At 44.4% G+C, this 15131-nt stretch overlaps 1 protein-coding gene across 1 annotated transcript in view; it reads right to left on the bottom strand.

Annotated features, from left to right (window-relative positions):
• Nucleotides 1-15131, bottom strand: part of kiaa1549la (KIAA1549-like a) — a 335236-nt gene that overhangs the window by 149132 nt on the left and 170973 nt on the right. Inside the window, exon 11 of the mRNA XM_038807890.1 lies at nucleotides 10709-10872. Coding sequence (XP_038663818.1) covers nucleotides 10709-10872 — 164 coding nt within the window. The remainder of the gene's footprint in view (nucleotides 1-10708; nucleotides 10873-15131) is intronic.

Genomic DNA, 15131 nt, shown 5'->3' with positions numbered 1-15131 from the left:
TCTCCAGCTAGGAGAAAAAGTCTCTCCATGTCCCCTTGCTAAGCCCTCTGAGAATTTTATATATTTGAATAAGCTCACCTCACATTCTCTAAACTTCAGAGAATTATGGCCCCAATGCGCACAATCCCTCCTGGTAGGACAGTCCTTTCATCCCAGGTATCAGTCTAGTGAGCCTTCATTGTATCCCCTACAAGGCAAATATATCCTTCCACAGGCTAAGAGACCAAGGCTAGAATTTTCCAGCACTGCCCACTGCTGGAATCTTCTGGTCCTGCCAAAAGTCAGAGACCCCTCCCACCCAGGCATTGCCTTCTTCCAGACCCTTCGATCAGGCAGAAGGTACAGACGTCTGAAGACTCGCACATCCAGACGTAGGAACAGCTTCTTCCCCACAGCTGCAAGACACCTCAATGACTCCCCCTCAGACTGACCTGTTCCCTGTAAGAACACTATTCATGACGCCCTATGCTGCTCTTGCTCATGTATTTGCTTTGTTTGGCCCCTTGTTCCGCACAGTAACTAATCACTGTTTGTCGATGTACCATTTGTCAATGTTCTCTGTTGATTATTCTTTTGTCTACTATGTACGTACTGTGTACGTTCCCTCGGCCGCAGAAAAATATTTTTCACTGTACTTCGGTACATGTGACAATAAATCAATCAATCAGTCAATCAAGTCAATGGCATTTTGGCTGGCTCAATGGATCCCTGGTTATGGGTCTCGCCATGGCGGGGCCGGAAGAACCCGGCCCAAAATCTCTATACATTACTCCAAATATAGTCTCTCAAAGGCTGATATAATTGTAGGATGACTTCTTTATTCTTATACTTCAATCTCCTTGCAATAAAGGCTAACATATCACTTGCCTTCTTAATTGCTGGCATGGTAACTTTCTAGGCTAGCAACCTCAGTGATGCAATGAGGATGCCCTGTACTGTTGAGAGTTGCCATTGTTTGGATGCAAAGTCAAACCTAGATCTGCCCACAGAAAATAATCCTCTTGCACTATTGGTAGAAGAGCAGGGATGTTCTTTCTGTTGCTCTGGCCAATACTTAGTCCTCAACCAACACTAGTGAGAAAAACAAGTTGTCAGGTTATTGCTGTTTTCGTAGCCGCACTGTGCACATGTTGGGACCACATGAGCCAAGCACATTGATTATTACTCATCAAAATAACTTAATTAACTGTAAGTCATTTTGGGATGTGATGAGTTTGTGAAAGGTGCTTCAGAAATTCAAGTTCTTCCTTTCTTTAAGCTACACGATTACTGATTATTTCATAGAAAAAAAAGCTTGTATACCATTTGATTAAGCACTATAACAGGCATTTCAGATTGCAAGGATCTACCCAATAAATTAAGAGGAAAAAGTAGGTTATTGCAAAATGTGAAACCCATTAAACAGAAGTGCTGCAAATCACTGCCATAGCATGAAAAATATTTTCCTTTGTAATTGCACTGAGTGCGTTTTACTTTCCATTTTTATATTAAAAATACATTATTCAGTAGTATCTCAGTGATACATTATGTTGATAGAAGCTGTGAAATCAGTTACTTAGTTACTGAAGGGCAGAGAGATGTTTGGTCCAATTGATTGAGAGCAGTCCTGTTATTTAACCTGATATTTAATGCAAAACAAATATGAAGTTCTGCGTAAATAAATAACCATGGAACAAAATGTACCAGAGTACCAGAGAAAACTAGCCAGAAATACAAAGACAAGCAGTAAGAGTTTCTGTAGATTTTTTAAAAAACTATGAATGAACAAACTGAGCACTGGTCCTATAGAGAATGAGTCTGGGTAATTAATAATGGAAATAAAGAGATGGCAGATAAATTGAAAAGGTATTCTGCATCAGTCAGCACTATAGATGATACAAGTACATCCCAGAAATAACTGTAAATCAGGAAAATTACAGTCACCAGGGAAGTGATATTGAGCAAATTGTTGGAGCTGAGGACTGACAAATCTCCAGATCCTGATGGACTTCTTCAGGGTCTTAAGAGAAGTGGCTGGGGAGATATTGATGCATTGGTTTTAATTTTCCAATGTTCCCCAGATTTCAGGATGGTTCCATTAGATTGAAAAATGGCTAATGTAATTTCTTTATTCAAAAAGGGAGGGAGACAGAAAGCAGGAAACTATAGACCAAATAGTTTAACATCTGTCATAGGGATAATGTTATAAGCTATTATTAAAGACGTGATGGCGAGACATTTTGAAAAATTCAAGCTAATCAGGCAGAGTCAACATGGTTTTGTGAAATGGAAGTCATGTTTAACAAATTTGGAGTTCTTTGAAGAAGTAGCATATGTTGTTGGTGAAGGGGAACTGGTGGATGCACTGTACTTAGATTTCCAGAAGGCATTTGATAAGATTTCACGTCAAAGGTTATTGTGAAAATGGTGTGGTAGATAATATATTGGCTAGGATTGGCTAGCTTATAGGATATGGAGGGTAGGCATAAATGGATTTAAATGGCAAGATATGATGTGCCTCAGAAATCAGTGTTGAGACCTCAATCTTTTACAATTTATATAAATGACTTGGATGAAGGGATGAAAGGCATCATTGCTAAATTTGCTGATGAAAATAAGATGTGAAGAGGACATCAGGAGGCTACAAAAGAGAAATAAGTGAAGTGAGTGGGCAAACATCTGGCAAATGGAGTATAATGTGGAAAAATGTAAAATTTTTCATTTTGGCAAGAAAAATTGAAAAGAAGCATATTATCCATGAAAGGGGATTCAGCGATGATACCTCTTAAAACTGAATAGTTAGCATGCCACTAGAGTAGTTTTACATAAGTTACTTTATTAAGGATTAAGATGAATTATAGGAAGAGTACAGAGTAATCATTATTAACCATTAAACTTGTATTTTTAGGACATAGCAGTAATAAGTAATCAAATGGAATTTAGGATAGCTAACTTGACCAAAAGGACATTACTTCTGACATCCTGTCTTTGTGAAACAGTCCAGGGTGCTAGCTAGCTCTGTTGTTCTTTTTCTCACAAACAGTCAGCACAGGCTGCTGAGATTGTACATGGATGAGGATTAATCATGGGTTGCTTGCGATTCTATTCGGTGAAGTTTAAACACTGCTTGGAATTCTATTGGATAAGTTAAAATGTAACAGCTTCAGGGATTGGATCACTTCCAACTGGGATGATTTTTGAACGTTGTATAAGTACTGTGTTCTGATCTTTATTCAGCAGAACAGGTCTTGACAGATATCCAGTCTGTTCTCCGTGTACACGTAACAAGCTTGATTAACTAGCATCTTGTCCAGGCTGTTGTTGTGTTTTTTCCTCTCTATACTGAGTTGAGCCACAGGGAATAACCCCACTTGGAAGCTGACTCAGTACACAGGTCTTGAAACCATTCCTACAATCCAAATGATGAGAGATTGCAGTGCTCTAAGATGCAGAGGGATCTGGGTGTCCTAGTGCAAGAATTGCAAAAGGCAGGTATGCAGCTATGGCACGTAATTAGGAAATCTAATAGAATGTTCTCATTTATTGCACGAGGAATTGAATACAAAAGTAGAGATGTTATGCTTCAGTTATAAAGGCCATTGGTGAGACCACATCTGGAGTATTGTGTACAGTATTGGTCTCCTTATTTAAGAAAGGATGTTATTGCATTGGAAGCAGTTCAGAGAAGGTTTACTGGACTAATACATGGAATGGGTGGGTTGTCTTATAAGGAAAGGCTAGAGGCTTGGTTTGTATCTGTTGGAGTTTAGAAGAGTAAGAGGCAACTTGATTGAAACAGATAAGATCCCGACTGGGTCTTGACAAGGTGGATGTGAAGAGGATGCTGTGGGAGCATCCATTTAAGACAAAGCTGAGGCAAAATGTTTTCCCTCAGAAAGTCCTGAAAGGGCGGTAGAAGAAGAGTCTTTGAATATTTTGAAAGTAGTGCTAGATAGATTCTTGATGGAAGGGGTGAAAGATTATAGGAGGAAGGTGGGAATGTGGGGTTCAGTTACACTTGGGTCAGCCTTGATCTTATTAAATAGTGGAGCAGGCTCCCCCCTCCCCTCCCCTCCCATCACATTTTCCTATATCAAATTTATTTTCCACAGTTTTGTACATTCTGTGTAATTTTATGCTACCATTTACACCAGGGGTGGGCAAACTTTTCCGTGCAAGGGCCACATTCAGAAATTCACAATTCACAAAGGGCCGCATAGTATATTAAGTAAAATAATTACTTCACCCGGTTATGATTCTGGGCGCCTCATATAGAACAGAACAGGCCCTTCGGCCCTCGATGTTGTGCCGAGCAATGATCACCCTACTCAAGTCAACGTATCCACCCTATACCAGTAAGTAACCCAACAGCCCCCCCCCATTAACCTTAAAAAAAAATTTAAAAAAAAAAAAAAAAAAAAATTTTTATTAAAAAAATTTTTTTTTTTTTAATGACTTGGTGGGCCGCAGAAATACCTTTGGCGGGCCGCATGCGGCCCGCGGGCCGTAGTTTGCCCACCCCTGATTTACACTGTCTACCATACCACCTTTATTTGTGTCATCAGCAAATCTGGATATGGGACGGTGGGGGGGGTCAAGGTCAATTAGAAATTTAAATACTCAATTTTATAACTATTTGTGTGTGTTGATATTAGGAAAAATGGAACCAAGGCAAGGAGATAGATTTAAGATACAGATCAGCCATGTTCTAACTAAACAGCAGAACTGGCTCAAGAGGCTGAATAGCCTCCTCCATGTCCTATGCTTCACAAATATCCTCCACCATGCATGAACACACAGTCTTATCTGACAGCAATGAGTATTGGGGAGAGATGGAGCTGTAACATGTTGTACCTGGTTCTGCAATCGTTGATTCACACCGGCAGAAGAGCTTCACAATTTATGTCCTCAAAGCTTTAGATCAAAATTATTTTTGAGCTGTCCAGTGCTTATCAATCAATTAATATTCTCTATAAACCATTGGCCAGGGCAGCTTCCCCAACTTGCACCAATTCCTATTCACCTATCTCGGACCTTCATTGGTTTCCGCTCTGGCAATGTCTCAAATTTAAAAGTCATATCTGTATTGTTAGTGTGACCTAATCTTTACAGAGGTGGTTTACCTCTACTCAGATAGGTCACTTCAAAACTACTTTATTTACACTATATATGTAGTAAGCTACTAAGTAAGTCTTAGAGCCATAGAGGTCTACAGCAAAGGTCCACGAGTGGGGTTCTCCGCCAGCGGGTTTTCGTTTTGCCAGCCCCCGGGGGTTTCTCGACAGCGTGGGGCTGCCTCACAATGGGAAATCCCATTGACCGGCCAGCGTAACGGAGAATCCCGCCAGCCCCACATTGCGACAGTTAAAAACAACCAACTATTCTTATTGGGCAGCACGGTAGCACAAGTGGATAGCACTGTGGCTTCACAGCGCCAGGGCCCTAGGTTCGATTCTCCGCTGGGTCACTGTCTGTGTGGAGTCTGCACGTTCTCCCCGTGTCTGCGTGGGTTTCCTCCGGGTGCTCCGGTTTCCTCCCACAGTCCAAAGACGTGCAGGTTAGGTGGATTGGCAATGATAAATTGCCCTCAGTGACCAAAAAGGTTAGATGGGGTTATTGGGTTACGGGGATAGGGTGAAAGTGAGGATTTAAGTGGGTCGGTGCAGACTCGATGGGCCGAATGGCCTCCTTCTGCACTGTATGTTCTATGTTCTTATCCCATTTTCCAGCACTTGGCCCATAGCCTTGTGTACATCTGTCTTGTGGACAAACAATTCCATCTGCTCCACAGAGTCCCTTGCACATGACTGCTGATGTCACCGTTTTAGCATGATACACATCACCATCTCATTACCATAACTATTAACGCAGCATGCCACAATATCTTTCTTTTCAAGTCGCACCATGGCCTCGCTTCCTCCCCATCTCTATAACCTCCTCCAGCTCCACAATCTTCTCAGGCCTCTGTGTTCCTCCAATTCTGGTCTCATGGGTATCCTGGCTTTTCATTGCTTCACCACTGATGCGTTGTGCCGTTCCTTCAGCTGCTGATCCTGGACTCCAAACTGTACACAGTTTAAAAATAACTGATTTTTTTTTGTTATCACATCTATGTTATGGATGTGTTTGTTGTTTGAATGTTTTTTCTTTGCTGGGGAATTTCAAAAAGGCAGTATTCATGCCAGGGTGGACTACTATGGTTACATTTTCTTTTATTAAAATGGAGAAACATCAAAATTCTGAGCTCAGTCACTGACCTCTATTAATCGCTAGCTATCTCAGCAAAATTAATAGACTGCAACTCCCACAACAGTTGACCCTGAGGGCATTTTCCGCAGTCTAGAAGGATCTAAATTCCAGCTTCATGCAGACTGAAACCACAGTGCATTCAAAAGAATTATGTTCATGTTTTGGGAAAATAAAATTTAATAAATCAAAAATGAGTTGGGGTGGCAGCCCCTGGTGGAACATTGTAATAAAAGATCAAAACTTAAAACGAAGCGTTACTCAGTGAACCAAAATGTTATTTCCGGGCTTGATGATGCACCCCAGCCCCTGCGGCGCCCACTGGTCACAAAGGTCCTGGAGTACACCAGTGAATACTGCGTGCTCCCTCTCCAGGGTCACTGGGCCATGAACAAAGTCGCAGCCAAAGAATTACACGTGAATACTGCGCAACCTTATATTCGACAATGCAAATCTATCTGTTTGGAAGAATTTGCAGAGAATCAGCCACCTACTATCATTCAACCAGCTGTAGTTCAGTGGGCAGCCCTCTTACCTCTGAGTCAGGTGTGTTTCTGGGTTAAAGTCCCACTCCAGTGCAGTACTGAAGGTGTGTTGCACCATCAGGGGTTCTGTCTTTTGGACAGGACATTAGGGTTAAGTAGGGTGCTCTTTCCAAGGGCCGGTGCAGTCTTAATGGGCCGAATGGCCTCCTTCTGCACTGCAAATTTTATGATTCTATTTTTAAACTGAGGCCCCAATCTGGCTTCTCACATGGAAGTGGAAGGTCCAAGGCATTATATTGAGATATCCCTGGCGTCCGGAGCAATATTTATCCCTCAATTAACACCACAAAAACAGATTATCAGATCATTATCACATTGTTATTGGTGAGAACTTGCTAGGTACAATTTGGCTGCTGCATTTCCCACACTGCAACAGTGACTACACTTCAAAAATACGTCATTGACTGTCAAGCACTTTGGAAAGTCCGGTGGTAATGTAAAATGCTATAGAAGTGCAAACATTTTGTTTTATTTATGCTGCTACAAAGATAAGGCAGAAGACTAGCCATATTAGTGTATTGATATGTTGACCCACACACCAGATCCCACGGCACTCTGGTGTCCTACTATTTATAATTCTATCCAGATCACGAAAGCAGAATATCTGGTCATTACCACATTGCTTTTTATTAAATAGTGCTGTGTGCAAATTAGCTGATGGCTTTCCCGATATAACAGTGACTATAAAAATAACACCTGCGCAAAAGCAAAAAAAGATATCGCCAGAGAGTAAAACCAAAATTAAAATCACCATTAAAAGCAGCACAATGTATGGGTTGCTCTAGAAGTTTTTATAACCTCATCAGATGTTTACTCCAAAAATGTTCGCAGTTAATTGTTTAAAGTACGACCCTTAAACAGAGACAATAAGAGTGATAAATTACAGTGCTGTAATCTGTCCAAATTCAAACACCATTAATGCAGTCCCAATGTAGTAATAGACACAGCAGGGCAAGAGGCTGAACTTACAATTTAATGCAAGATCAACTAATTATCGTGTTGGAATCTAACAATAATGTATGGCTCGGGATGAATTTCTCTCTCCCTGACAACTGTATATGAGGCAGACCGGGCTGTTCACAAACTTGGTGTTGTATTTGACCTCAAAATGAACTTCAGATCACCTATATGAGCCATCACTACAATCGCCTAATATCACTTGGGTAACATGGCCTGACTCTGCTCTTGCCTCAGCTCACCTGTGGCTGAAACTCTCATTGATGCCTTTGTTACCTATAGGCTTAAAGAGGAGTCATAGCCACAGAACCCCAGGGAAACCGGCTGCCAATGGCCACAGAAACTAAGGGGAAAGAGTGTTAATGGCAGTCCCCAGAGAGGACAAAAGATGTGAAAGGTCAAACAGCAGGGAGACTGACATCAGAGGATGACCTGTAGATGCGGGGGGAGGGGAAGGGGGAACAAAGAGGAGAAAGGTGAAGGAAAGGTCGATAAGATGGGCTGGAGAGAATTAAATATATATTAAGAAAGGAAGAAATGGTAAAAGACAGTTAAAATGAAATGGAATGAAGACAAAGGGTCGAGGTGGGATAGAGCTGATCATCTGAAGTTGTTGAATTCGATGTTCAGGCCGGAAGGCTGTAGCGTGTCTAACCGGAAGATGAGATGTTGTTCCTCCAGTTTGCGTCGAGCTCCACTGGAACATTGTAGCAGGCCAAGAACAGACATGTGGGCATGGGAGCAGGGTCTTTTGTTAAAATGGCAAGTAACAGGAAGGTCAGGGCCCTGAATGCGCACAGACCGAAGATGCTCATAGAACATAGAACATAGAACAGTACAGCACAGAACAGGCCCTTCGGCCCTCGATGTTGTGCCGAGCCATGATCACCCTACTCAAACCCACATATCCACCCTATACCCGTAACCCAACAACCCCCCCCCCCCCTAACCTTACTTTTTAGGACACTACGGGCAATTTAGCATGGCCAATCCACCTAACCCGCACATCTTTGGACTGTGGGAGGAAACCGGAGCACCCGAAGGAAACCCACGCACACACGGGGAGGACGTGCAGACTCCGCACAGACAGTGACCCAGCCAGGAATCGAACCTGGGACCCTGGAGCTGTGAAGCATTTATGCTAACCACCATGCTACCGTGCTGCCCCTCAGCAAAGTGATCACCCAGTCTACGCTTGGTCTCTCTGATATAGAGGAGACCACATTGGGAGCAGCGAATGCAGTCGACCAAATTGGAAGAGATGCAAGTGAAACGCTGCTTAACCTGGAATGAGTGTTTTGGGCATGGAAGAGATAAAGGGGCAGGTGTTACACCTTCTGCAATTGCATGGGAAGGTGCCATGGGTGATGGGAGAGGTACTGGGTATGGTGGAGGAGTGGACTAGATTGTCTCGGAGGGAACGGTCTCTGCGGAATGCTAACACGAGGGAGTGAAGGGAAGATGTGTTTGGTGGTGGCATCACGCTGGAGTTGGCAAAAATGGAGGAGAATTATGCTTTGCGTACGGAGGCTGGTGGGATGAAATGTGAGAACGAGGGGGACCCAAACTTGTTCTGGGAGGGAGTGGAGGGGGCGAGGGAGTGGCTCATGAGATGGGCCGCACACTGTTGAGGGCCCTGTCATCAACTGTTGGTGGGAAATCAAAGTTGAGGAAGAAGGAACACATTTTCGAAGCACCATTTTGGAAATGGCATCATCGGAACAAATGCAACGGAGGCGAAGGAGTTGAGAGAAAGGGATGGAGTCCTTACAGGGTGTAGGGTGCGAAGAGCTGTAGTCCAGATAGCTGTGTGAGTCAGTGGGCTTGTAGTGGATATTAATGGATAGTCTATTGCCGGAAATGGAGACAGAAAGATCAAGGTAGGGAAGGGAAGTGTCTGAGATGGACCAGGTGAAAGTGATGGAGGGGTGGAAACTGGAAGCAAAGTTGATGAATTTTTCCAGGTCCGGGTGAGAGCATGATGTGGCACCAAAATAGTCATCAATGTATCGGTAAAGGAGTTGTGGGCGGTGGCCCGGATAGGCCTGGAACAAGGAATGTTCCACATACCCCATAAAAAGGCAAGCGTAGCTACGACCCATGTGGGTACCCATTGCTACACCTTTGATTTGGAGAAAGTGAGATGAGTTAAAGGAGAAGTTGTTGAGAGAAAGAACGCGTTCAGCCAGGCGGAGGAGAGTGGTGGTGGAAGGGAATTGTCCGGGCCTCTTTTCAAGAAAGAAGCGAAGAGAAGCCACTTATCACATTTCATCTTCTTATCTGTCTCACTGTAGTATTTTGTTTGATCTCACTCTCGTGTAGAGCTAGGGGTATTTTACTGCATTAAATGTCCTATATAATGCAAGTCTTAACTGCTATCCTTTACCTTCAGCATCTTACATTGCCAATGAAGCTCAACACAAACTTGAACAGCTTCTCATTATTGTTTATAGCCTCCTGGCCTTAACATTGTGTTTTATAACTTTATACCTTAATGACTACTCTTATTTTCTTAGAGATGAGGTGCCGGTGATGGAGGGTATCTGCACCAGAACCACTTGGAATGAGGGAGATTTGGGTTGCGTTTGTGGTGAATGGGGATTCTCCTCTCGAATCATGCCAACAAAGTGGTTCATACTATGAGGGTTCCCCATTGTTCTTCACCATATTCCCAGATTGCAGAAGTCTTTCCTCTTTGCAATACCTCCCTCCCTTTCTGCTATTTTGCTGTTGTTATTGTCACCACCCCAGACCCATCTTTTGTTCATTTACTTGTCCCATTATCATCCCATTTTCCCTTGCGCTATCATTCTTGTTGTCAATTCTTCTGTTTTCCACTCTATCATCTTCAACTTGCTCATTCATCCACTGTTACTGAACAGTGGTTAACTCATTCCTACAGACGATGCGAAGTTGAGTTCAAAGGGAATGAGTTTGTTTCTATCAATCTAATGAGGCACGGGGCCCTCACTGTTGCTCACCTTTGCTCTCTGATGTAGGTTGGACATGGTCTCGGATTTAAACTCGCTCTTGTTTTTCCGGCACAGCACGGCAGAAATAATGATGATGATAATGGTTACCACGCCAACAGGAGCCAACACAGCAGCGATAATCCACAAATTGTTTGGCGGGCTTTTCACAACAGCTACATGGAGAACAAAAGGATTAAAGATAATCTCCTCCAACAATGCAAACCTTCACCAATATTTCGAACAACATTCATGTAATCTTTTACTGAATTAGATGTCTTGTTGCATCAGACTGTAGCTGGAATTTGGTGAAACAGGGAAACTCAAGGGGTCAATTTTAAAGAATAATTTAATTTAAGGCTAATTTGAAACTAAAGTCTAGGTTCTTCTTTAATTTAGCAATAAACAGAGCAGCACGGTGGCACAGTGGTTAGCATTGCTGCCTACGGCGCTGAGGACCTAGGTTCGAATCCCGGCTCTGGGTCACTGTCCGTTTGGAGTTTGCACATTCTCACCGTGTTTGCGTGGGTTTCACCCCCACAACCCATAGATGTGCAGGGTAGGCGGATTGGCCACGCTAAATTGCCCCTTAATTGGAAAAAATAATTGGGTACTCTAAATTTAAAAACAAAAATCAAAAAAAAATTTTGCAGTAAACTAAAAGTCACTCTTTTGACTGGCTGACGTTTAGTTGCAGCTGTAAAACAGGAGTTTACAGGCTCTCAGCTGAAGCTGGTTAATTAGGCAACTTGTTTAATCGAGTTTCAGAAGCCCTGAATTAGGGGCCATAAAAGGCGGACTCCTTCAGTGCTGCCTGAGAGCTGTCTTGTTGCATCAGAGTGTAGCTGGAGTTAGGTGACAGAGGGAGGAGAGGAGAGGAGAGGAGAGGAGAGGAGAGGAGAGGAGAGGAGAGGAGAGGAGAGGAGAGGATCGGATCGGGATCGGATCGGAGCGGAGACAGCCGAACCTGCGAGGCACATCTGTACTCGGGCAGCAGGCTGAGCTTGAAAAACAATTCAGGAGTAATGTCACAGGAAAACAGAAAATTAATTGGCTGGTAAGTAACTGTTAATTTGTATTACCTATGCTAAATTGCTTTCAGATTAAATGTGAAAATGAGAAATAATTTAGATTATTAAAAATAGTTGAAAATTTAAAAATAAATTAAAAACAAGTTAAATAAAATAAAGATGCAGGGCCAGATGACGTGTTGACCCTGCATGATGTAAAAACTGATGGATCCCATTGTGGTTCCTAGTGAACACATATAGAGCAAGTGTTGGTTGCTCGAGGAACATCGGCTCATAGTTGATGAGCTGGAGTATTAGCTTTGAATGCTGCAACACATCAGGGAGGGGGAGAGTTATCTGGACACTGTTTCAGGAGGCAGTCACACCCCTTAAATTAACTACCTTGCAGTCAGCCAGTGGTCGGGGACAAGAGGATGTGACTATGTGTGAGACAGGTAGAGAAATTCAAGAAGTAGGGTTGTAAGAGTCTTGGCCCTTGTTCAACAGACTTGAGATTCTCCCTCCCTCTGTGGATGAGAACAGCGACTGTGAACAGGATGAGCAAACCGACCACAACACAGGGTATAGGAAGCCATTCAAGTGGGGGGTAGGGGGATAGCATAGTTTCGGGCATAGGCACTGTTCCCTGTGACCAGGATCGAGAGTCCTGAAGATAGTGTTGCCTATCTGGTGCCAGGGTTTGGTGTATCTCATCTGGATTGCAGAGGCACTTGGAGTGGGAGGGAAAGATCCAGTTGAGCGGTCCACGTATGTACAAATGACATAGGAAGAACAAGAATAGAGGTTCTGCTGAAGGAATACAAGCAACTAAAACTAAATTTAAAAGCAGAACCAAAAAGGTAATCATCCCCGGATTACTACCTGAGTCATGAGCTAACTGGCACAGGATCAATAAGATTAAAGAGTTAAATGCATGGCTCAAAGGTTGGTGTGGCAAAACTGGGTTTGAATTCATGGGACATTGGCATCAGTACTGGGGAAAGAGGGAGCTGTTCCAATGAATCATGCTGGGACCAGAGACCTAATTAATCATAGACCTAGGACTGTGATAGGGCTTTAAACTAAATAGTGGGGGAGAGGGTTCAGTTGCATGGAACATTCTAAAATCAAAGTTAAAGGAGAAGGTAGGAGTACAGGTTAGTGATGAGATGGATTGTTACAATAAAAGGAAGGGACAGAACGTGTGAAAACTGAACTGGACTACCCACATTAATACTGCGGCTACCAGGGCAGGTCAAAGGCTAGGAATCCTCCGGTGAGTAACTCACCTCCTGACCCCCTCCCAAAGCATGTCCACCATCTACAAGGCACAAGACAGGGGTGGAATGGAATACTCTCTATTTGCCTGGATGAGTGTAGCTCCAACAACACTCAAAGCTTGACACCATCCATGACAAAGCAGCCCGCTTGACTGCTCCCCCTTCCACAAACATTCAATCCCTCCACCACCGACGAACAATGGCAGCCGTGTGTACAATCTACAAGATGCACTGCAATAATTCACCAAGGTTCTTCAGACAACCTTCCAAACCTCTGACCACTATCATCTAGAAGAACAAGAACTGTAGATACCTGGGACCCCACCACCTGGAGGTTCCCCTCCAAGTCACTCACCACCCTGACTTGGAAATATATTGCCACTCCTTCAGGGGCTGGTTTAGCTCACTGAGCTAAATCGCTGGCTTTTAAAGCAGACCAAGCAGGCCAGCAGCACGGTTCGATTCCCGTACCAGCCTCCCCGGACAGGTGCCGGAATGTGGCGACTAGAGGCTTTTCACAGTAACTTCATTGAAGCCTACTCGTGACAATAAGCGATTTTCATTTTTCATTTTAAAATTTTCATTTTTCACTGTCGCTGGGGCAACATCCTGGAACTTGCTCCTCAACAGCACTGTGGTAGTACCTCAAGGACTGCAGCTGAAGGGCAACTACGGATGGGCAATAAATGCTGGCCTAACCAACGACGCCCACATCCCATGCATCAAGGAATCATACAAGAGTAGGGAAATTTGATAATAGAACAAAATTTATTTTTGGACACTAAAATCTTTTTTTTAAGACATTTAAGGGCAACTTAACATGACCAATAAACCCAACCTGCGCATCTTTGGACTGTGGGAGTAAACCTGAGCACCCGGAGGAAACCAACGCAGACATGGGGGGAACATGCAGACTCCGCACAGACAGTGACCCAGCAGGGAATCGAACCTGGGACCCTGGAGCTGTGAAGCAAGAGTGCTAACCACTGTGCTACCCTGTCTTCATGCACAAAGTGACTGCTGACGTTATCCCCGCACATGCGCAGGGGAGGGGGTCACTACCGCCTCCGCCATCGCGGATGGCCGACACGGAAGGAAAAGAGTGCCCCCACGGCACAGGCCTGCCCGCGGATCGGTGGACACCGATCGCGGGCCAGGCCACCATGGGGGCACCCCCCGGGCCAGATCGCGCCCGCCCACGCCGCCAGTCCTGCTGGTAAGGGAGGTGGTTTGGTTCACGCCGGTGGGACCGGCATAACAGCAGCGGGACTTCGGCCCATCGCGGGCTGGAGAATCGCTGGGGGGGGGGGGGAGACCAACTGACCGGAGCGACATGATTCCCGGCCCCGCCGAATATCCAGTGCTTGAGAATTCGGCAGCTGGCGGGGGTGGGATGCACGCCGCCCCCCGGCAATTCTCCCACCCGGCGGGGGGTCGGAGAATCCAGCCCATGGTTACAAGGAGACCAGGTCTGGGAGTTGAATATCCAAGGGTACTCAGTATTTTAGAAGGACAGAAAGGAAAAAGAGGTGGTGTAGCTTTGCTCGTAAAGGAAGGGTTTAGTGCTGCAGTGACAAATGATAGAGGCACTTGAGATCAAGAGGTGGAATCAATCTAGCTACAAATAAGAAATAACAAAGAAAATAAGTCCCCGGTGGGAGTAATCTACAGGTCCCCAAACAGTAGTTGCACAGTGAGGCACATTATATACCAGGAAATATTGGAGGCTTGTAAGAAAGGTACAACAATAATCATTGGTGATTTTAATATGCATATAGACTGGACTAATCAAACTGGCAAGGTAGCTCGCGGGAGTGTTCATTGAATGTATTGGAGATTATTTCTTGGAACGTCCGGTGGCGGCCATGGAGTGAGCAGTCACACATTTGGTGGCTCCCGCTCAAAGCAGTATTTTGTGGTCTTTTCCCCGCCCGAGGCCAAAGTATTTGATGGCAAGAGGTGCAGGAGTGCCTGTGGAAGGTCTTACTCTTCTGGTGTGGCTGGTGGATGGATCCACCGAACTAGGAGTGCAGCAAGAAGAAAAGAGCTTCTGGAACAGGAGAGTCTTTGTGGTGCGTGACAGGATAAGATGGCAGAGGGCAGGGGAGTTGCCCTGCCCGCCAGTCATCAATGGAGTATCTAATG

This window comes from Scyliorhinus canicula, chromosome 9 (assembly GCF_902713615.1).
Source record: "Scyliorhinus canicula chromosome 9, sScyCan1.1, whole genome shotgun sequence".
Lineage (NCBI taxonomy): Eukaryota > Metazoa > Chordata > Chondrichthyes > Carcharhiniformes > Scyliorhinidae > Scyliorhinus > Scyliorhinus canicula.
The sequence above is the reverse complement of the archived record's forward strand: the minus strand, read 5'-3'. Positions and strand labels throughout refer to the sequence as shown.